Source organism: Peromyscus leucopus, chromosome 5, assembly GCF_004664715.2.
Source record: "Peromyscus leucopus breed LL Stock chromosome 5, UCI_PerLeu_2.1, whole genome shotgun sequence".
In the NCBI taxonomy this organism is placed as follows: domain Eukaryota; kingdom Metazoa; phylum Chordata; class Mammalia; order Rodentia; family Cricetidae; genus Peromyscus; species Peromyscus leucopus.
In genome coordinates this window covers 69139678-69164645 of record NC_051067.1, presented here as the reverse complement: position 1 = coordinate 69164645, position 24968 = coordinate 69139678, and the positions used below count along the sequence as shown (strand labels likewise).

Here is a 24968-nt window from a genome sequence, read left to right as displayed (position 1 = left end):
AGTTTCCACCTTAAACCTGAGAATATTTAATAACCAATTCTAAACAGAGCCAAAACCAGGTTCCTGCTTCTTGTCTCATATGAGCAGCTAGACGCCGCAAAACACAGGTTTGAACACTGGCGGGTTCCTGGCGAGTGTGTTTGACCGGCAGTATGGCGGGAATGAGGGGTCTGCCAGAGGCACATTATGCTGTGTAGTAGATTTAGTCTTTACTAGTATTTTTTTTAAAAAAAAGGTTTCTGGGCTACATGCTGCTTTGATAAAAGCTTAGACCCACTATTTCTGAGACTTGATGACTCCCAGAGCTGGCGGAAAACGTACCACTGCCATGTTGGGAAGCTAAAGTGGGCGGAGCCAACAGCCACAGCGCTGTTTCAGGCTTAGAAGGATGCAGTTTAAAGCAATAGGCTCACAAAAAGACTGATTCAGATAACATCGTTTACAATATGTGTAAAATATACGTAGGCTTGAAAGAGACAAAAAATTAATTTAAAAAGACACGTAAAGATGAATATTACACAGACAATCTGGATTGTGTTGTCTTTGGTATTTTTAACTGCAAAAAAACATTTAATCAAAAAAGATGTTGAATTAAACCAATATATATATTTTAAAGGTAACTTGACTTCAAAATTTGGATTTAAGGATATGTTGCTTTGGAAAAGAGATTCTGCTTTTGTTTCCACAGAAAGCCAAAGGCTGTGGATTTGTTCCAGATTAAGATACATCAGGTTTCACCAGCCAAGACCCCCTGAAAGGTCTCCGATGACACCATGGCCCAGATGATCCAACATCCAGAGCGGTTTCAAGGCAACTGGTTCATACAATACAGCCTCAAGGACTACCCCATAGGCCTAAAATTTTCTTTGTATCCCCATAAGATACAGCGCCCCCCTCCAGCAGGAAGTAGTAAGACATGCTACGCCCAAATTCCCAAATATACCAAGCTGGCTTTAGAGGTGGAATTGGCTCACTCCCCCTCTAAACCCAGACATATTAAAAAAATAAATGGTTAAGAGATTCTTGCGTCCCAAATCAGAAGAGCCCTCTGGTGTGGGACAGAGAAAAACCAATATTTTTATTTAAAACAGGTTGATTATAAATGTGATCTCTTTCTAAAAAAGAAAAGGGGATATGATATAAATATATAGGAAGATATAGAGATGATAAGATAAAAGGGTAGATTAATGAATCTACTTTTAAAGAACAACTTGTTTAAAATGTTTTACATTGGTATAGATTTTAGTTTATTGATACAAACTTGAAGTTAATTTTGTTATACTGTATATATGTATTTCTATTCTTGTTTGAGGTATTATGTTTATGTAACTCATTTAAAATTGTAATGGATAATTTAAAAATAGATTAATAATCAGTCATCTATGATAATCATATTTGTAGCCATGTTAGTTAAGTCTTCTAGGTATACATAGATATATTTCAGATAGATAGGTAATCTTCAAACACTTCATAGACCTAGAGAATATGGCATTTAAATAACTTAAAATTCTGTTGATATGAGACACAATTGCTCCTGGCTGCACCAATTGATCCAGAGAGAATGTTGGGCTTCTAAGACATTTCCATTTGGAAGTTTGTCTTTTTGGCACAAAATGGCCTACTGGGCAAAGAACTGCCCTTGCCTTGATGGCTGACAGTACAAATGCAATGCTGTCCTTTCTGGACAAGCGGGACACAAGGAAAGCGACCACTGTACTCTGCCAAGACAGGGTAAGATGGTCTTTCAGAATCCTGCTTCTGAAAATGGTCTGTCAGATACTCTAGGCCTGTAGCCAATTTAAATGCACCAACAATGCTGAGAAACATTAGGTGACTGTCCAGGCTGCCAGCTGTCTTGGTCTACTCTTGCAAGATTCCCGAAAGTTGCTTGCATCCATCTACCATTTCTCAGGTACCATTATGTTCCTTCTCAGGTCTTTGATGTGGTTGAAAACTAGATAGTTGTAATTTCCTCAGTTATGATAAAAGATAAGTTAGATATAAAACCTTAAACTCACAAATATAAGATAGATAGGACATCTTTAATATTGTAACTGTAATTCTTGCTCGATAATTGTTTTGTTATATGTAATTTTACCATGTTAAAGTTAAAACCTTACTTTTTAAAAAAAAGAAAAAAAGGGGAAATGCTGTGGATATCATTCTATATAAATAAAACACTGATGGCCAGTGATCAGGCAGGAAGTAGGTTGCCAGGAAGGAAGTAGGTGGGACAAGGAGAGAGGAGAATATTGGGAAGCAGAAGGCTGAGGGGAGAGACACTGCAGCCACCGCCATGAGAAGCAGCATATGAAGACGCTGGTAAGCCACCAGCCACGTGGCAAGGTATAGATTTATAAAAATGGGTTAATTTAAGATAAAAGAACAGTTAGCAGGAAGCCTGCCACGGCCATACAGTTTATAAGTGATATAAGCGTCTGAGTGATTATTTTATAAGTGGATTGTGGGACTGCGGGGCTTGAGGAACCTGGAGAGAAGCCCTCCAGCTACAGAACTGTGTCAACCACTGTTAGTGTTAATGTCAGTTCTTCAAGTCTATAAGCACTTCCTTCCCTAGTAAACTGATGTTTATTCTGCTCTGAATAAAGACCCTGGGAATGGAGTGATTGGACTCCTTACTTAGCTATTGGGCTCTCTTGTGATTTCTTTGCTGCATAGAGAAAAAAGATGCCTCTCAAAGAGTCTGCTGGAGCACCTTCATCCCTGCATCTACTGTCCTCAACATTCCAAATATTGAAGGTGATCTTCCTGAATCAGAAAACAGAGCCCCAGCTAGGACTGTTTTGGGGGTTGGGGTGTGGTAAGAGTAAGTTTATTATGGAGCTAAATATTAGTGACTGTGGTCTAGGAGCACAGATTCAAGTCACCCTGGTTTCTGTTTTCCAGTGTGTTGACAGCTTGATGAGGTCTTTGTAATGACAGAAGAGCAATAACAAAAAAGAAAACCACAGATCACTACTCTTTCAAATACATTGGTGGGTAACTTAGACGGTGTGATAGTTGTCAACTTGACTATAGCTGAAATAAACTGAAACCCAAATGGCTTGGCACACCTTTTAAGGGATTTTTCTTAAATTTATTCTTAAATTCTTCTTAACCATTTGAAGTGGGAAGATCAACTTCTAACCTGGATCTTCGAGTAGGAAGATATACCTTTAATCCAGATCTTTTAAGTGAGACGATCTACCTTTGATCTTGGATGCACCTTCTGCTGGCAGCCTCTAGGAAGGACATGGAAGAGGGAAGCTTGCTGTCATTGCCTGCTTGTTCTCACAATTACTGGCAAGTCTAGTCCTTCACTGGCATTAGAGACTACTGCTTTAGGATTCTGGTGTGTACTGAAGACGAGCTGAGACATCCACCCTTGTGGACTGAACACTGGATTCTTGGACGTTTTATTCATAGAAAGCCATTGTTAGACTAGCTGGACCACAGCCTATAAGTCTTTCTAACATACATATTCATTCAATGAGTTATGTTCCTCTAGAGAGCCCTGACTAATACAACAGGCAGGTTACAGTAAAGTGGGGAAATCTCAGCTGGAGGCTTCAGAGGACTGTTTGAAATTGTTTACAACCAGCTTTTTTTATAGTCACAACTCTCAATAATCCATTTCCACCTTAGTTAGAGGTACAACCTCTGCTGAAGAGACCACTATGACTGGAGGCAAGTGCTGCAAAACAATCTTTGTACACTGTAAATATGTGTTATTCTCATTGGTTAATAAAGAGCTGACTGGTTGATGGGTAGGCAGGATTTTGGGGGCAGAGAAAATGCTGGAAAGAAGAAGGGTGGAGTCGGAGGAGATGTCATGAGAAGCAGAGGGAGCAGGATGGGAAGTACATAGATGAGGTAAAATAGCCTCGGGGTAGCACATAGATTAATGGAAATGGTTAATTGATCTAAAATAAATGGCTATCATTGGTCAAGCAAATAGCTATGATTAGTCAGCATTTAGGAAGTTACAAGAGCAGCCGAACAGCCCACACAATGACTGGGGGTAGGAGAAGGCTTGAAGTGGAAGCAGAAGTGACGAGTGCAGAGCTATAAAGATGAATGGAGACAGTGAGAGAACGTGCAGGCCACGGTTGCCAGGAGGATTCCTGTCAAGACTTCAAGACCCTCAAATGCTAGAGCTGGCACTCTTACACTGACTGCTTCCAATGGCCAAGTGTCTCCATACCTGAGGCCCACAGAGGGACAAAGTCCCTGTACTCAGATAAACCTAGGGTCTCTAGCAGTTGAAAGTGACACTTACTGCTGCTTCTTTGTGCCTGTTTCCTTGGCACTGTCAGGCACTGAGGAAACATAACAGCTTCCAGAGACCGGCATCTGAAGGGCATCTTGCCTTCTCGGTATTTCTGTCCAGGTGGCTAAAGAACTCTGAGCCGGGGTGGGGTGTGTGTGTGTTGAACACTCTCTCACTGAATCTTGTACCAAATGGGACACAAAAGTTGACAGACTTAATGTGAGGGTGGGGGACATGAATACTGAGAAAGATCTTCTGCAACTGGTCCCAGTCAAAGCCCAAGGAAAATGCAGGCTGCTGTGGGAGGCACTGGAAATCCTTGGTACACCAGCAATAAATGGAAAACATTGATGGAAAAACTGAAGCCAAGTACAAAGTGGAAGCTTCTCCAATTCTTTATTTTTATATTTATTTAAATTTTTTCACTTTACATATCAACCAGTGTTCCCCCTCCCTCCCCTTCTCCCACCCCCCTTATTTTCCCCCATCCCATCCCCCCTCCACTCCTCATAGAGAATAGTCAACATAGGCTGGTAGGGCAGGACCAAGCCCCTCCCCTGCATTAAGGCTGAGTAAGGCATTGTACTGTAGGGAAATCATCCTGAGTGAGGTAACCCAGACATGGAAAGACAAACATGGTATGTACCCACTCATAAGTGAACATTAGATGCAAAGCAAAAGATAAACAGGCTACAATCCACAACCCCAGAGAAGCTAGGTAAAGAGGAGGACCCTAAGAGGGACACATGGATTGCCCCAGGAAGGGGTAAGGGTTAAGATCTCCTGGGTAAACTGGGAGCGGGAAGAGGAAGACAGGGGATGGGGGTGGGGACATGAGGGTTCAAGATGACTAAGTTGAAGGAGGGACAGAAAGGGAGAGCAATGAAAGACATATCTTGACAGAGTGGGCCATTATGGGGTTAGGGAGAAATCTGGTGCTAGAGAAATGTCCAGGAACCCACAAGGATGTCCCCCGATAAGACTCACAGCAGTAGTGGAGAGAGTGCTTGAACTAGCCTTCCCCTGTACACAGATTGGTGACTACCCTAACTGTCTTCATAGAACCTACATCCAGTGACTGATCGAAGCAGATGCAGAGACCCACAGCCAAACACTTGGACAAGCTCCTGGAGTTCAGTTGAAGAGAGGGAGGAGGGATTATAGGAACAAGGGGTGGGATTCAAGATCAAGATCACAGAGACAGCTGACCCAAGCTAGTGGGAGCTCCCAGACTCTGGGCTGAAAGCTGGGGAGCCTGCATGGGACCAAACTAGGCCCTCTGAAGGAGGGTGACAGTTGTGTGGCTTGATTTGTTTTTGGGTCCCCTGGCAATGGAACCAGGACCTATCCTGGGTACATGAACTGGCTTTTTAGATCCCATTCCCTATGGTGCAATGCTTCTCCAATTCTTCAAATCTGCTGGGCTTGTTTTTGACACACAGGTGTAGAATCCTAGGACTTGTCTTAATATGGCCTGAAGAGCCCGGAGAAAACAAAAGCCCCCTAAATAGGCAAAGGTACCTGAGAAACTAGGAACCCACAGACCTGGACTACAAGTAAAGAAGTAAACCCTTTGCAGGATGAACCAGAATTATGGAGAGACTGGAAACCCCCAACTTATAATGCATCACAAGATTCACCTGAACTTTTCACCAGCACGATGTACATGCCACCAAGATTGCCTTAGCTCAAGTTGCTTCAATTTCTTCACTGGTTGGGGAGACAATTTGGGACCTGCCTGCTGTTTCCTTTTCGGTGGACTGGCAACTTTAAATTATTTTTACAAAATACTTTTTATTATTTTGAGAATGTTATGTAAGAGTGCTGTAGTTACATAATTTTAACATCTCCCTCTTCCACTTCCCATGCCCCTTTCTCCTCCTGCTTGGATTTCTCATCTCTTCTTTATTATTGATACACACACACACACATACACACACTCACTCACACTCACACACATACACACAAACAACCCAATGAGTCCATTTAGTGTACTCATGTGTACTTGTGTTTAGGGTTGGCCATTTGGAGTTGCATAGCACACTAAGGGTGCTCATTCTTGAAGAAAACTGATCCTTCTTCTCTCTGCAGTCATTGATTGCTCCTTTCTCTCTCTCTCTCTCTCTCTCTCTCTCTCTCTCTCTCTCTCTCTCTCTCTCTCTCTCTGTCTTTAATGGTGCCTTAGTATTGTTTTCTGTGCTGGTATCAATACCTTAATTTCACATTCTGAAATCGTAGCAAAAGAAAAGAGATATCCATTTTTAATCATAAATACTATTAACTTCAGTTTGTATTAGTCCTTACATGATATCACTATTCACCACCACCACCAAACTATCAGACATAAAAGCTAGGGGAACAAGTCTGTCATGAGCAGATCACCCAGGTGTTCTACTATCAAAATAACACAGACATTGAATTGTCAGTTATTTGAATATCTTGTTAGAAAGGGTGTGGGACATGGGAATCTAATCATAATGGGCATTTCTGCAGGGAGGAAGACATGAGCACTCTCTGTGATGAGTTGAGGAGCAAAGATAATACTCCCATCAGACTCACTCCAAAACCTGTAACTCAGAATAACTTGGAGTGATATCTTTAGTTGAGAAAGATATTTCAACAAAACTCATTGAGTTGTTTATTAAAATAAATACAAAATAAAGACTCTTTCAAGCAAAAGTCTAGAAAATGTGTTGCCTTTAGATGCATGCTTGTATCTGTAGACAGAAGGAGGGCTATGGTACAAAACTGAAATTAGGAACTCTCCAAAAAATAAAGGGGCAAAATCATGAAAACATATAATATTGTTTTCATATTTTGAATTGCTCTAAAGAATAATGCAAATATAGAGTTTTGACAACATAGAGATTTATAAAATATTACAAAACAGCATATACAAGGGAAGAAAGGCTATTTTAAGGTTCTCACCCATGAAATGCCATTTGAAAGTTGTAGAAATTAGACAAAGCACATTTTAGACTCTACAAACATCACTCGAAACAATATAACAATTTACTAAAATATATAAAAATCTTTAAATACAGGGTACTAGTACACAATTAGTGAAGATCTATTGCCATTACAAGATATCTGGCATCCTTGCAAAATGCAAGATTTTTATGTACATCGCTAATTTTAAAAAAATTTACTCATCTTTTCATGCTGTAAGCTCTCTGAGGACACAAACAGTAACTCAGCCTAAGATTAATATATTAAAGAATTGTGTGGAAAATATTCCATATCTCTGTGTATGCTCCCAGCCCTTTCAAGCACCAGACTGGAAGCTTAGGAGTCCTTCAGTTTAAACAGAAAGCAGTAAGATGAATTCTCTCATCTTATTACTCCCCATTCTGGCAGCAAAGTAATAAACTTGCATTATAAAATCACTTCTCAGGGTATCATCTTTCAAACATACCATCAAAAATCTACAGACAATGTAAAGAACTAAAGAGCTCCTGGCCAAAAAAAAAAGTCTATGTACTAGTTTCAATGAGAAAAATACACCATTGTTACTTTGTTCCTACTATTGTTCTTGAAAAAATAACTTCATTTTTTAATGATGCCTTGAATCTAAAGGACAGAAGGAAACCACTCTTGTCCTTTCGGTGACCATGGCCATATTTAATTCCAATGAAGGAAAGCTGAGCTTTTCATGTCTATCAACTTTGCTGTTTTCACCCTCCATGTGTTCCCTGAGTGCTCTGAGAGGATTCAAAGAAACACACTGACCACTGACCCTTCCCTTACGTGAAATGGTCTGTCTACATTCATTCCACTCTTAACCCCATGGGGGTATCATCCTCTGCAGGGTAGTAAGCAGACACAAAGCTGGTTTCTGAGACCTCTGCTCATCCTCCTTTCTTTGTTTTGGGTTCAGCCTCTTGATGTTGAAGTAGATCAAAGCGCCTCCAAAGCTGCAGCTTTCTCACTGTCTTTCCAGTCATGGTGTGATGGAGGCTGATGAAGAGAAACACGAATGTGTGAAGCAGCTATAATAGTATCTATTATGCATCAATCACAGACAAGATCTGAGTTGTGTGGGAAGGATATGTACCCATTGTGGAAGGTTTCTTTGTGATGTCAGATAGAAATAATCATTTGGAGCCAGGCTTTCCTAGGCAGAGACCCTCTCTGTGATGTGCATGTCCAATGTATTAGGTGAGTCTGCAGTTAAGGCACGGTGCCTCAAGTGGGGATTAAACTACAAGATCTTGAAATACAGGATACCATGCACTGAAACAGCTGTCCTGTGAACAAGACATTGGATATTTTATAGTTATCAGGCAAAAAGCTAAGTGTGTAGAAATACAAAGGCTTCAGAGGCTACAGAGAAGTCTACCAAATAGGCAGTTGCCAAAAGCTGAACGTCCAGTGCTCTTGTAAATTAAGGAAATGTGTTTGGAGAAATCTCTAATTTGTGTTGTCCTCATTCTTAGGGCATACCTTACTCTCTATCATTTTCTTTTATGAACAACTACAGTTTTAGATGAACATGCTAAATATTTAATTCTACTTAATTATATAAAAATAACATTTCTGAGTATGACATAAATTGTCAAATTTTCTCAAAAAGTGAAACTCCCAGGCATTTTTCTAGTAACGAGGTTTTATTTCATCCTTCTCTATCATCTCTATTACTATCTTTATTATCATTCTTTGTCTATTAGTAATAATTTTCCATCATTGTTCTAAAATTTCCCCTGGTTTAGCCTTTATTCTGTATGTGTAGTATAGCATTTTTATATGATCTTGAATATGCTATTTACCTAAATGGACATAATAGATATAATGTGAACTTTTCCTATGTGATATATATTATATGTGTGTACATTTACATGTGTGTGGGCAAAAATGTGTGCATATGTGTGTGGAGGTATGAGGTTGATGTAAGATGCCATCCTCAATCACTATCTTCTTCATTCATTGAAATAGGGTCTCCTTGGAACCTAAAGATCATCAATATGGCTAATCTGGCTTGCCAGCTTGCTTCAGGGATCTCTTTGTCTTCTGAACACTGAAATTCCATGTAGACTTCCATGTCCACCTGTCATTTGTGGGTGCTCATACAATCTCCTGTCCTCATACTTGCTCAGCAAGCATTTTAGTCACAGATTCTTCTCCATAGCTGTTTATATAAATATACATTTATATTGTTTCAGCTGGAAATGGTTACTTCTTTTTAGTCATACTGAAATAAACTATTAACATTTCTGATACTAATATGATAATAATGTTAAATTTTCATAAGTCTGCTTTAATTTGGCATAAAATTGTTTCTTTTAGAAAACAGGTTTCATAAGCGGGTTAATAATGAATACTATTAAGAGACCTCTATAATGACATAATCTCACATTTTATATATCCAGTAGTATGAACATATGTACCTGAAACAAAAATTGTGAGGAACACATATGAAATATATTCCATTTCTGAATGCTCACTGCAGAGTAGTTATTAGCAAAGTTAGTCACATGAGCTTTCCACCACAAGCTTCCCTTGACTTAGTATGTTTAATCCTTCATAAGGAAAAATAAAGAAAATATATCTGTGAAGAAGGGCTGAAAGAATTTTTAGAAAGCATAAAAACTACATTTACCTGTCACATTCTTCCTCTGCAATTGTAGTCCCTGCTAGTACCAACATCTTAAGTTTGCATCCTTTATAATAGTCTAAGCATTTCAAAACTTATCTCCAATGTATATAATACATAAACTCTTAAAGGCAAACAATGGAATGGCAGTTTTCTGTAGCTAGAGTTTTCCTTCCTGGCCCACAGTCAGGACAAATCTGTGTCACCCGCCAGTCCCATAGCTGCTCAGACCCAACCAAGTAAACACAGAGACTTATATTGCTTACAAACTGTATGGCTGTGGCAGGCTTCTTGCTAACTGTTCTTATAGCTTAAATTAATCCATTTCCATAAATCTATACCTTGCCATGTGGCTCGTGGCTTACCAGAGTCTTCACACGCTGCTTGTCATGGTGGCAGCTGGCAGTGTCTCCTCCCACCTTCCTGTTCTCTCAATTCTCCTCTCTGTTAGTCCCGCCTATACTTCCTGCCTGGCCACTGGCCAATCAGTGTTTTATTTATTGACCAATCGGAGCATTTGACATACAGATCATCCCACAGCAGTTATCATATAGCAAATCTTTATAGATTGAATCTTTATCCAACTCTACATATTGAATTTCTTTCTAGACCCCAGTGTGGAGGCACTCAGAAATTGAGGCTTTTGGTAGTAATTTTACCACAAGTAAGTTTATTAGGATGGGTCCCTCATGGTCATATTTGTTCTCTCATAATAGAAGACATCAATTCCTCAATCTGAGATTGCAAAAAAGATGTCATGTGGAATGGAGGCCACCTGAAAGCCAGGATCCCTGAGTATGAAGCAAACCTGTTCATTCTCTTAACAATCGACTCAACAACCTTTAAACAACAAGAAATAGTTTTTCTCTTGTTAAAGTCATGAAGTCTGTGGTATTTTGTTATGAAAACTGGAGCTGAGGAAAGTACCAGTTTGTGTTTCAGATGATATTTTTGGTTTCTGAAAGCAGAAGCTGCCTTTGACCCCACTCACTGATGAAAGGGGACATACTAAAAGGAGACCAAAAAGTTCACAGAATTAAGAAGGCAGAATGACCAGAACCTGTAAAAGTTTCTCATATTTACTCTGTGTCAAACATGCAATTAAAATTGGGTCATCAGCCTTCCTGGAATTTCCATTAAATGCCCAGCCACTCTCCAGTCTCGTGGATCTTTGCCTATGATGCTAGTCCTTTTCAGAAAAAAATTAATTGTTCTTTGAGTTCAACTGCATGTTATATATACTTCAGGATTTGCTAAAATCAATTTCAAAAGGACTTTCAGACGGAATTGTACTTAACTTTGCTGTCTTTTAGTTTTATTTACAGCATGGCTCAGGCCTTTTAACTGGAAGGAGAGATGGTGGCAGAAAACAGTTTAAGTAGCAGAAATCTGGTCCACACACTCCTAACAGAAAGTGCTCTTACACACTGTCTTAGTTAGGGTTTCCATTGCTGTGAAGAGACACGATGACTGTGGCAATTCTTACAAGGAAAACATTTAATTCAGTTTGGCTTATAGTTTCAGAAGTTTAGTCCATGATCTTTATGGTGGCATGCTGGCAGACATGGTGCTGCAGAAGGAGCTGAGAGTTCTACATCTTGATCTGCAGGTAACAAAAAATAAACTGAGTGCCACACTGTGCATAGCTTGAGCATAGGAGACCTCAAAGCCAATCTGCACAGTGACATACTTCCTCCAAAAAGGCCTCACCTACTCCAACAAAGTCATACCTCCTAATAGTGCCACCTTTTTTTTTTTTTTTTTGTGGGTCATTTTCTTTCAAACCACTGCATTCCACTACCTGGCCCCCAAAACCTTGTAGCCATTTCATTGTGCAGAAGTGAATTCAGTCCAACTTCAAAAGTCCCAGTCTCAAACTTATTTAAAAGTCTAAATTTCAAAGGCTCTTCTGATATTCATGCATTTTCTTAACTGTAATCTCATAAAAAATAAAAAGTCAAAAAGCAGATCACAAACTTCCAACGCAGAATATACATTACCATTCCACAATGGGGGACAGGGAGCATAGTGAGGAAATACTGTACCTTCAAAGCAAGACTGAAAACCAGCTGGGCAAACTCCAAACTCTGTTTCTCCATGTCTGATGTCAAAATGTTCTTCAGATCTCCAACTTCTTTGAACTTATTGACTGAAACATACTTTCTCCTGGGCTGTTTTCACTCCTTCTCAGCAGCTCTCCTTGGCAGGTATCCCATGGCTCAGCAAGCTCCAACATCTTGGGATCTCCAAGGCAATTCAGACTTCATCTGCAAAGCTTCGCAGAATGGCCTCTCTAGGGCTCCATTCAGGGACACCCCTGACGAATGCCTGTCCTCAGCAGCTTTCTTTAGGCATGGAGGCAAATTCTGTAACCTTTTATTTTTTCTATCCTTAGCTCTAAAACCTGAGCTATGTTGCCAAAGTTTTCTACTTTCTGGGGCTGGAGCACAGCCCTCTCATTCAATTAAATCTTCACCAGCTTCCTTTTTTCGATGGTGTCCTTTACTGCCTAAGCTTGGCTGTCCTTGAACTTGCTCTGTAGACCAGGCTGGCCTCAAATTCAGAGAGCCACCAGCCTCTGTTTTATGAATGCTGGGGTTAAAGGCATGCACCACCACACCTGGCTCTAAGCTTTTCTTTAATTCCTTTTCACTAGTTGGAAGCTTAGCTGAATGGGATCATACCCTGAGATCATCACTCCATTTATGCCATTTCTTAATCTGTTTATCTCCTTGAACAAAGAATATAGCTTCATACCACTTCCTGGTGCCCCTTTTGTCCTCAGTCTGTATATTTTGTAACTTTCCATGTTCAGCTTGCTTCTTTTCATTATAAATCTATGTAAGTGTGAACACTAATAACCACATGACAGAGTCTATACAAGGCTGTTTTGAGATTTCCTCTGCCAATCAAATTAATAATCCAAATCTTTCCACTTTAGCCTTAGGAGACTCTTTGGACAAGGGTAAAAAGCAGTCACATTCTTCACCAAAATATCACAGGAACAATCTCTAGGCCACATACTAAAATTCTTCTCCTCTGAAACCTCTTGAGGCAGGACCCCACAGCTCAAATCACCCTCAGCACCACGGTCTTCCATGCTCCTACTAGTATGGCCCATTCAGCCCCACTCAAAGCATTCAACTGCTTTTCTAACCCAAAGCCCAAATTCCTCCAAACAAAAGCATGGTCAGACCTATCACAGCAATACCCCAGTGTTGTGGGATATTTGATCACACTGTGAATCCAGACATTGTGTTAATTAAATAAAATCACCTTTGGGTCAAGAGGTGAAGCCAGCAACTAGTTGAAGTAGCTACAGAGAATTAGAGGGAGTCTGGAAAATGGTAAAGAAATGCACAGGAAGTAATGAGGAGGGACTTCTCACTTTGGCAGTCTTTTTGTGGTTTGTGACAGTAGGAGGGAAACGCTCTTGAGATGCTGGCTAAGGAGCGAGGTCAGCAGGGTGCTTCTCTGCCTCTCTGAACTAGCACATTTTCACCCCAGAATCTGACTCCTGAATCTTATTTGGTAAAATCATAAGATTCAGATTTAGTATAAAACCAACACCCCAATCCCTGCACCAACTTCTGTCTTAGTTAGGGTTTCTATTGTGGTGAAGAGACGTTATAACCATGGCAACTCTTATAAAAGAAAACATTTGATTCAGGCTGGCTTACAGTTTCAGAGGTTTAGCCTGTTATCTTCATGGCAGCATGCAGGCAGATATGGTGCTGCAGAGAAGGAGCTGAGAGTTCTACATCTTGATCCACCGGCAACAGGAAGTGAACTGAGTGCCACACTGTGCACAGCCTGAACATAGGAGATCTCAAAACCCACCCTCACAGTGACATACCTACTCCAACAAAACCACATCTCCTAATAGTGCCACACTCTTTTTTGTGAGCCATTTTCTTTCAAACTACCTCAAAGATGGATAGACTGAGCTTTCTTGTAAGCCTTTATTTCCATCATTGAAATGTTAAATTTTTCAGTATGTGATTATTTTTCAATTTGAAAAGAAAATCTTTAAAAATTATAAAAATAATATTTGTGTAAAAGCACCTAAGTTGGAAAAAATAGTGCATTGCCACTACATCTTTCAAGTTTTTTTTTTTTTTTTTTAAAGTTTCAGTCCCTAAGTCTGCAACTCTGAATAAAGCATTCAGGCGATGCGAGATGCTTTTGCATCCTCTTCATTCAATATTTTGTTATGAGATTGACCAGTGTTATTGAATGTAGCTGCACTGTATCTGTTTTCCTTTTCATGCATTATTATATTTGATTTACAGCTTTTTTCTTAATATACATGAAGCTAACTTTCAGATGTGTGGTTGGTTCAATGGATTCAAGTATGTATCTGTTTCCTGAAAGAAGTAATGGCTGGCTCATGAGCATATGCACATGCTCACTGTCAACCAAGAAACAGCTTGGTTGCTTCTTTTTCTTGGTCTTGTCAGCATTTTCTATACGTGAATTCCTTGGAATTTGCTGAATGTATTTGTCAACTTATACCATTAACTACAAAATGCCATAGACAGAGAGACTGGGTTCTGGAGCCTGAGAATTACAAAATCAAAATGCCTAAAATGGTAGGTTTTATTTTGAAGACTCTTCTCATTTTGCATGTGGCCACCATCTTTTCTTTCCATTGTGTGCTCTGGGAAAGGGATTAAACTCTTTGATGTCATTTTGTGTAAGGACAACACTCTCAGGAACTTAATTACTTCTCAACAGTGGACTTTTAAACACTACTCATTGGTTTTTATAGCTTCCCCATATTGAGTATACATGAACATTCAGTCTAGAACAACAGCTTTTTATCAATATAGGGACATTCTTTGGCTTATATTAATATATAAATTAGGCTAATATCCACTGGTATCTAGTTGTAAATTTAATTTAGATGTTGCTAAAAACTTCAAAGTTTGAAGATTTATTCATATATTTTAGCTCCTTACTTTTGCAAATTCCATGATCGTTATTAACTTTTGTTTATTCTTTCTCATGTGTTTGTAGTGTTAAAATTCATTAGTTTCAAATAAAATTCACTCATTGGTTTCAAACAAAATTTCCCACTCTATAATTTATTCTTCCATAGCTTACTGGTTTCTTTAATTGAACAGGAAGTTTTTTAATTCAAGGTTAGATTTTTTTAGTTTTTTTATATTGCTTATAACACCACTTCATTTTTATTTTACTCTGTCTCTGTGGTGTGTGTGTGTCTCTGTGTGTATGTGCATGTGTGTTCATGTGCGTGTATATGTTTGTGTGTGAGTTTTCCTATATCATGGTTCAAATATAAAAATCAGATCACCACTTGTAGAAATCAGTTCTCTCCTTCCCCCGTTTCAGTCTTGGGATGGAAATCTAGTGGTCAGGCTAGGCAACAAGTGCCTTTACCTGCAAAGCCATCTTACTGCCCTCCAGGAGAGGATCAGAGAGCTTGCTGTAAGATATTGTCATGCAGAGCATATAGAGGGTATAGAGGGCCAGAACCACCATTTCATGGCAGCTGTGGAGCAGCAAGAAACAAGACAGGAAGTACTTAGGAAAAGGTAAACCCTTCAAGACATATCTCCAGCTTACTAGTTAACTTATTTGTTTTATTATTTGTTTTATGAGACAGAGAATTAACTAAATTCTCTAGTTATTTGTTGTTGTTGTTGCTAGAACAAAGTGCTATGACCAAAGGCAACTTACAGAAGAGTTTATTTTGAGTCACAGTTCTAGAAGAGAAGTCCACAATGGTGAGGAAGGCATGGTAGCATGCTACCAGAGGAAGAAACTGAGGAATCACACCCATCTCCAACCACATGGAGGAAGAAAAAAACAGCAGACTAAGCAGGGTGAACCCTTAGCTCTCAGCCTACCCCCAAGTGACTTACTTCCTCCAACAAGGCAGTGCTGACTAGTGGAGGAGGCCAAATGTTCAAATATGTGATGCTATGGGAGACATTTTGCATTCCACTATACTCAGCGATCCATTTCTTCTAACTATACCTACCTTTATCAGTGCAGTCGATGAAAATAAATGGCTCATGATCCAATGACTTGCCAGTAATTTCTGAGTTCAAATGAGATCTGGCTTCTTAAAGGCATTATGCCTAGGGATGCCCCACTTCTAAACACTATTTGCCTTCAATAAGGTAATACTTTATTACCAAACCATAATACACACACACAAACCTATAACATACATATATTTGTGGTGACATAGCATATATGTTTAGTACTTCCCATCTGTTCATAAATGACATTCATTTCATGTTTGCCTTCTTTATAATATCTTTCTTAGACGGGTGATAGCTCATGTCTTCATAGGCATGCTTTGGAGGCTGAGGCAGGACTGTCAAGGATTCTAGCATGAGTTACAGTATGAGACCCTGTCTCAAAAATCAAAGCACAGTGCTGAAGAGAAGGCTTATTAGTGAAGAGCACTGGCTGCTCTTCTAGAGGCCTGGGTTTGATTCCAAGCATATCACCTGTTTGTAACTCCATTTCTAGAGAGTCTAACACTCTCTTCTGGTTTCCTCAGGCACCAGACATGCAGAGTGCACATACATACATGTAAGCAAATGTTCATACAAAGTAAAAATAAAAGTTAAGAATTCAAAGAAAACAAACAAAAAACTGGAAAGTAAAAATGGATCTGCTGTTCATAGTCTTATAGGCTGCATTTATTGACTCAATGTTTTATTATATTGATATATGATAATTACTCCCACTTCCTGTGATGACTTCTTAGAAACAAATCTTTCTACAAACATTTTGAACAGCTCAGGAAGTTATTTCTAAAATTTCTGGAGGCATATGTAAGTAATCAAATATTTTTAAGTGTCAAAAAAATAGAAGGTTCATTCATATTGCTTCCATATTCAAAGGGAAAAATAGTTATTCAAAGCACTTAACTCTGCCAGAGTGTTTAACAGTGTGTTTCAGTGTGAATATTTAAGTAGCTACTTTGGGATTAGCATTATTTATTTTATGCGTACTTTAAGTGATCCATTGTTATATAGTTCTTTAATTCAAGATGTGTCAGGAACTTCATTTCACTGAAATTTCAGAATGTGGCTTACAGAAGTGATGTCTTTCCACTGGTAAGGAAGAGCAGGTACCTTCATTTTCTTTGTCCTAGGTATTAACCCCCTGCAGTGGTTTCCTAGATACATTAGCAATGAACTTCAAAACACTTTGAAGTTGACAAAGCCTGGCATTGATTTGTCAATGAAGTGCATAGTTGAAGTTTTCTCTTTTCTGTTTAAGAAGCCTTTTGGGAAAGAAAATCCTTGGTTCTCTTATATTTCAATATAAATTTCCTCTGAGTTTTATTTATAAGAATTAAGTTTGATACACTGAACTGTGAAAGACATTACTCTGAATACAGTAGTTTTGGTTTATTGTGTTTTTCTTTCCTAAATGCAGAAGGCTCTTACGTGGGAAGCACAAAGTGGTTGTTATTTAGAGGCAAACTTGAATCTTACTTTATGGTGTAATAAACATCCAGAAATGATTGAAGCTCAAGAAGATGAAAAAAGAAAACAAATAATTGTAATGTTTTCAAAGTGCCATCTAAACACAAAAGAATGAAATGGGCAAAGATGATGTGGCTCTGTTTGAATTCTATGTAACATTTATATGGCAAGAAAGTGTTATTAAAAAGCACTTCATTATAGGTACCTGATAGTTTTCTTCCAGATAAATACACTTTGTCTTATTTATAATCTATCTTTTTTTCTGTGGAAATTGGCTGTTTCTAGTCAAAGTGCACACATGATAAAACTCTTTAGTACATTTTAGACTTACAGATATTATAACAAAATTCTTTATAGGAAACTATTTCAAACAATGATCTAAGCCAGTGTCATTCAAGAAAAACCACTGGAATGATAGAAATGTCCTTTCTATTATCCAGTATAGATGTCTTTAGCACATGTGGCTACTGAACTCTTGCAGTGTTGTTAGTTCAAATAAGGCACTATATTTTTATTTTTTATTAGTTTAAATTAAATCAACCTTCATATACAATAGCTACATATAAATAGTGACACTACAACACAGTACACAGAACATTATTTATATCTATGAACTAAAATATGTAAACTACATAGAACACTATTTTGTGCATATTTTCATTATGTTTAGAGTTTGCAATTGCTATTATTATTATTATTATATTATCGTTTGCTTAAAATACATTTGATGAATATGTTAATTACATAAAAGAGGTTAATCATTGTGATCCTTTCTCCTGATATGTCCTAGATTAGAAAAACGTAACCCAGTCCAAGCTACGAGAGCAGTTGGTTCAGCTGCTTCCCTGACCTGAAGCTGAGATAGACAAATTGTCCACTCTCTAACTGGCTTGTCAGCTCTTCTTCCTTGACCCAGTTTTTCGATCACAGTGGTGCAAGCATTGTCTTAGACAAGAAAGTTTTCAGAAGAAGATGCCTGCACAGAAAAGTGAATTATCTCAATCTCACAATAATTTCCGAAAAAAAATGAGCATGAGTAACTACCAATTTTATTCATTCAGCTTAACATAATTTCCATGTATGTTTAGAATGTCAGACAAAAATGTTAAAATATTTTAGCGTGTATGTAGCAACTCCCTGCACGAACAAATTAATATTATTAATTGTAGTCTCATTATTTCTATTTTGTGCTGATTTTGTCATCGATGCTCTATGTGTCATGAATTCTCTTAGTATTTATACAAAATAGATGAGTTTAGGTCAGATAATCATTTTCTTTTGAAAATAACTGTATGTTTAATACATTTTTCATGTAGCAGCCTTAAATTCTTTGCTGAATCCACGAATACAACTTTTAAAGTATACATGTGTCCCACAATAATGGGGCCACACTTAACTAATAACAACTCCTTATGTTCCCTGTATTAATTTTTCTGGGGTCAGTAATTTTATTGTTGAAACAGAAGAAAAATTTAGAAAAAGTAATTAATAGAGAGCTAAACTATACAAGGGATTGCAAAAGATGACTCAAGGGATGGTGAATGTCTCTACAGCTAGGACTGCTTGCTTCTATGCCAGAGACCCCAAGTTTAGTTCACAATGCCCTGTAATTCAGATGCACTGGATCCAATGCCCTCTTCTGGCAGTGTGGGTACATGCACACATATTACATATATGCCCCCCAACACACATACATAAATAAAAATAAAAATGAGCCTTTAAAAGTTGAGTAAAGTAAAATGTAAGATTCAGTTATTGAAAGGTTAATGAAAAATGATAATTTTTGGCCAGGCTGTAATCTCAAAAATGTTAGTAAAATTTATGTACAAATTCATCCTACCTGTCTCAGTTACTTTTCTGTTGAGATGATAAAATTCTCTGACAATTGCAGCCAAAGGAAAAAGGACTTATTGAAGCAAGCAATTCAAGGGCACAGTCCATCTTGGCAGGGAAGCTATTGGTCATATCACACCCACAATCAGGAGATAGAGAGATGTGGTGGTATTGTGTTCCCCAAAATATTGTGCACCCTAATAAACTTATCTGGGGTCAGAGACAGAACAGCCACAATATTAAACATAGAGGATAGGCAGTGATAGCACACGCCTTTAATCCTAGCATTCCAGAGGCAGAAATCCATGTGTTCAAGGATACAGCCAAGCATTGTGACTCACGCCTTTAATCCCAGAAAGCAAGCCTTTAATCCCAGGGAGTGGTGGTAGAAAGGAGAAAGGTATATAAGGCGTGAGGACCAGAAACTAGAAACATTTTGGCTGGTTAAGCATTCAGGCTTTCAAGCAACACAGTTCAGCTGAGATTCATTCTGAATGAGGACTCAGAAGCTTCCAGTCTGAGGAAACAGGATCAGCTGAGGAACTGGTGAGGTGAGGTAGCTGTGGCCTGTTCTGTCTCTCTGATCTTCCAGTGTTCACCCCAATACCTGGCTCAGATTTGATTTAATTAATAAGACCTTTTAAGATTCCTACTAAAGAGAGAAAAATTGCATACTCAGTTTTGTTTTTCCTCCATTGTATGCAGTCTGACATCCTTGCTAGGGAATGGCACAACTCCCACAGTGAGTAGGACTTACCATCTCAGTAAACACAATAGATATGACCCCCAAAGCCATGTCTAAGATGCATCTCCTAGGTGGGTCTTGATTCTGTTGAGCTGGCAATTACGATTAACTATCACACTTTCTAAATCCAGTTTCTTTCAAACAGATTCCATCTATTTGAAGATGTGCTACAAAGATCTATTTTTAGGCTTATCTTGTATAGTAAAGGCTTTTAGTAAATCTTGGTAACTTCCATTATTTTAGGGTGTCTGGTTTAGCATGGGCAACATGTCTACTCTGACAAATAAGAAGTCATTGATGGAAAATGTTTGCAGGACATGCATTCTGGAAACTAGATCTGAAGTGCAAGCTGAGGATTTTCTAGGTATTAAAATATGACACACAGGATAAAAGTTATCCTTTCCTGTCTTAAACTTTATTCTTTACACACAATGAAGCCATCATCTCATCTGTAGTGGAACTAGCCCTAGAAGAGAGTAATGAAAGTTGTAAACAACTGGGGTTTTTGCTGAGATAGTTGAACAATGAAAAACCAAACTTATGTACATTGTGCACATTTAATTTCCTGATACACATATTTATTAAAGTGGAGATGTTACACTTATACCATTTGATGCCTCTTAGTTTACACTTTGGCATTTCATGTCTATGTAAAGTGTCATGATTATCTGAAAAACATGGGTTTGGGATTAATTATCAGATGCTTTTCAAAATGCACAAATAAGTATTGATTAGGGTTACCATCATTTGCCCATTCTCATGAGGTTGCAAAGGGAGTGAGCTTACCTTTGTTTTAAAGTCTTAGCAAAAAGAAACATTTAATACTCTTTTATATTCTAGATGTGAAACAATGTGATCATAAGTTTCAGAGATAACCTCTGAGGCCTATAGAAAAGCTTTGCCCTATCTTACTATAACCACCTCCCTGATGTACTCACCAATGTATTTTAAACTTGCCTTGATTTATGACTTTCTTTGTTTTGCAAAATTGTGCAACCACTTCCAATAACACAAAATTTAGGGTAACCTAAATCTTTGTTCTCAGGCCATGGCCACTCAAATTTGGCTCTAAAATAAACTATCTTTTAGTCCCTTAAAAGTAAATGATGAGGATAAAATAAAAGGAACAAACATTGATTAGGCAGAATGTTTTATTGAAGTACTCAGATATACAGTGAAAATTAAGGACCTTTATGTGATTCCATGGACACATTCAACTAATCTGCAAGGAGCTCTACTTCAGTATGTTGTAATCACACTAACATTTGATTTTTTTAACCTCATATAGAATCAGTTTAGTGAATGAAATTTTCTATAAACACACATTGAATGAAACAGTTTTGATGTTATGATTTGATATGATGAGACGCCGTTTCCAGGCTTCCTGATGTTGCACCATAAAATGGATTTGAGAAAGAATAGATGGAATTCTAAGGAGGAAACACATTTAGAAGTTTAGTATTTTCTAGAGTAAGATAGGAAGCTTCTGAAAGGATCATGAAGAATGAAGCTTATTTCTAATTAATATCACAGTAATGATGACTAGAGTGCCCTGAGCCTTGCTCCAGCTCACACTGTTCTTTATAGAAATTCTGATTTAAAAATACAGTACCAACAAGAGCTGGACAGAACTACAAAAGCCTTATTTACATGGAAGACAACTGGAGTAGGTTGAACACTGAATATATTTTGATAGTATCAAGAAAATACTGCTACATCTTTAGGCAAGATATCAATGTGTTCTTACAACTGAAGTTTCATAGTTAAATTAAATAATAGCTGTGATTTGTTTAGGAGATCATGAGTGGGTTGGGGAGCACATGTGGTAAGAAAAATTACAAAAATGGCTAAAGGTTGAACGTATTTGATGGTGGCTGATGGGTGATTGAGTTTTGTTGTTTGTTTTGTTTTACTATGCTTCCCAAATAAATATCATTATAAGGCATTTTCTGCAGTAGTTTTGAATATTTTTTTAGATAAGTCTATTTTCTTTCCTGTCAAATAAGTTAAAATATATTTAATTCATTTTCCAAAACAAAAGAAACAGATGTGACAGGATTTCTTCTTTAGTCATATTTAATGAATTGAAAATTGAATTTTAAAAGAATGTGAAAAGAAAAGAAAATGAAATTCTGAAGTTTGGCTTTGAGGGATCAATAGGAAACTGCAGGGAAACCTGCATGAGAGCATGTTGAAAAGTGGGCCTTTGATCTACACCTCTCCCTGTGCATTCTGGGAGGCACACACCCAAATTCTATAATGGCTGTCTTCTTAGGGAAAGCAAGAAATGTAGGGCACCTTCTTAGCTACTATTTACTGACTGCCGATTTGCTGAGATACTAACATACAGATTTTCACATCTAAAGCTTTTCATTTTAATTCTTTTTAGAATTACCATTTACCAGACACCAAAAGCTTATTTAAGTTGCAGATAAAAAGACCAAATTTTCTTATCTTCAGTAAAAATATACATATATTTTGTTATGTCTTTCTTATTCAATTGATTAAGTATTGCATGTCTGTAGGTATATATTATCAATTGAGTAGGGATATGTTTGATGTTTTCACTGAATCATTCACATAAATTCCTTCACAATCAGGGAAATTTCCTGCTTCTTCTTCCACTGTTTTGTTTGTTTGTTTGTTTGTTTCCACCTAAACAAAACTAAAAGTGTATATGACATATTTGTTGAAGAAAACATGGAAATGTAAAAAGCCCACACTTATAAGTCTTCAACCACATCATACAAAGGTTCTGAAATGTTAGAAACCGTCTGGCTTGACCCTTTGGTGCTCATTTTCAATATCAAGACCAAAAAAAAAAAAAAATAAGAAACAGTTGATAGATAATTTTACAAACATTAAGCAGGAGGAGGGCTGGAGAGATGGCTCAGGTCTTCAAAGCATGTGCAGCTCTTGGAGAGAACCCAGACTTGGCTTCAGCCTCATGTCTGTTCCTCAAAACCACTTGTCATCCAGCTCTGAGTGCACTTCATCCCGCCTACCCCTGCACTCAGGTGTGTGTGTATTCCCCACACAAACATGCAGACATGTAACACATATAAAATAAATATTTTAAAATGTAATAAGAAAAAACCCCCAAGCTTTCTATATACTTATTATTGAGGCTACAAAAGCAAACAAGACGCTCAAGGAGCAGTTACTGGGAATAGCTGACTAATGCTCCTCATGGGTTAAGTTGATATTTTCCAGATTTACCAGCTCTCTTGGAGGGGGTACAGTGACCACAAAGCCATTTAACAGTGAACTGATTTTACAAGAAGAATCAAACTGTCCTAAATGGAAAATATCACTCACTTTTAGAGCTTTAAATGATTTTTAACCCTCAATTGAAATAGAAACAGTCCATTAGAATATTTCTCTTAGCCATGATGTAGAAATGGTTCCAAACAAAACTAGTTGGTGGTGGGTAAGATGTATTTGTGTGTGTGTGTGTGTGTGTGTGTGTGTGTGTGTGTGTGTGCGCGCACGTGCACATATACACATTTGCTTCTGAATCAATGTGATTTGCCTCTCCACTTACCTCTGTTTTCTCTGGGTTGATGAAATTTCCATAAAGCGGATTGACAAAGGCACAGTTGCTTCCCCCTTCAGATTTCCTTAAAACAAAACAAAACAAAATAACAAAAGGACAAAACAGGCTCACGAATACTCAAACGCTAGTGAAAGAGCACTGGTTGTTTTACTTCCTTATTCATTTTTTAAACAGAGTCTTGCTATGTTGCCCAGTGCAGCCTCAAACTGTCCTTCCTTCTGCCTTAACCTTTAGGTGAAGGAACTATAGGCGTGTATCGCCTTACCTGGCAATAAATAGTATCAAGTGCTTCACAGTACTTGTTCAGGTCACTGTTAGAAATTTTTGAGAGACACAGTGTCTCGCCAGCACACTTATTTTCATCAATATTACCATAAAATATATTTTTTTCTCTGCAGGACACCAAGGAAACCACATTCTTGAAAACAAATATAATTTGAGCTCTTGAATATTTAGATCCAAATAGACTCTGGCAAATAAAAGGGGTGTAAGTTGATTTCAATGTTGACTTCCTAAATATTGCTCAAGACTTTCTAACAATGCAATATCAGAAGGAACAATGTAATGTGACACTGTAATATAGAAAGCTTGCCTTGGACTCTCTTAGACTGGAAGTGCCAAACCACATCCCGAGACCATGCCTTATGACAGTATCTCCTGTAGAAATCTGTAGACCATCAGTCAAAATATCTAGTAGTTTAATCAATAATCTTATATTTGAGTGTTTGAGAGTTTTGCTTTAATTATTTTTGCATGTATCTGGTGTGTGTGTGTGTGTGTGTGTGTTCACATGTGTGTGGGAATGTGTGAATGATACCCATGCACTTATTTGAATCTTGTATGGAAACCTAAAATTGATAGAGGAAGTCTCTTTTGATGACTCTTCTCTTTCTTCATTGAGGCAGGGCCTCTTTCTTGGCTCTGGAGCTCACTATTTTGTCTAGTTTAGCTAAGTAAGCAGCTTGTCCCTGTGGTTCCCTGTCTCCCTACCTTCCAGGCTACAATTATAAGAAGGTTGCAATGCTCACCCAGCATTTACATGAATTGGGGGATCTGAACTCTAGTTCTCTACTTTGCATGGCAAGTCCTTTACCAACTGAGTCATCTGTTCAGTCTCTTGAGGAGTTTTTCATGTGAGTATTTCTTTTCATGTCATGGACTAGATCTGAACAATTTAGCATAACTGAACTCTTAAACGATTGCTTTCTTTTTATACTTTCTATTCTCATTGGAAGACAAGCAACTCTGGAACAGCTGATTAAAAAAACGACACTCACAACAGGAACAAAAATAATACAACCAAGGACTGCTCAGTTAAAATAAAGTAAAAATCCCAAATACTTGCACACATACACAGGGGTGGGGGTGGGCAGAGAGAGAGACAGAGATGGGTGGCAATCCTGGGATGATTACCATTGTCTTAACAGCAACCAAGAGGGAAAAAGTATATGCTTTAATATTTTTTGCCTTATCAGGGTACAATGTTAATTAGTAAGTTT

General features: G+C 38.0%; 1 protein-coding gene across 2 annotated transcripts in view; it reads right to left on the bottom strand.

Annotated features, from left to right (window-relative positions):
* Positions 1–21049: 21049 nt before the first annotated feature.
* Positions 21050–24968, bottom strand: part of Malrd1 (MAM and LDL receptor class A domain containing 1) — a 584432-nt gene continuing 580513 nt past the window's right edge. For both annotated transcript variants that reach the window (XM_037205982.1, XM_037205981.1), the window contains 2 exons: positions 23458–23533; positions 21050–21343 (listed from right to left, as the gene is read on the bottom strand). In XM_037205982.1, the coding sequence (XP_037061877.1) occupies positions 21260–21343; positions 23458–23533 (160 nt within the window). In that variant the 3' untranslated portion in view covers positions 21050–21259. The remainder of the gene's footprint in view (positions 21344–23457; positions 23534–24968) is intronic.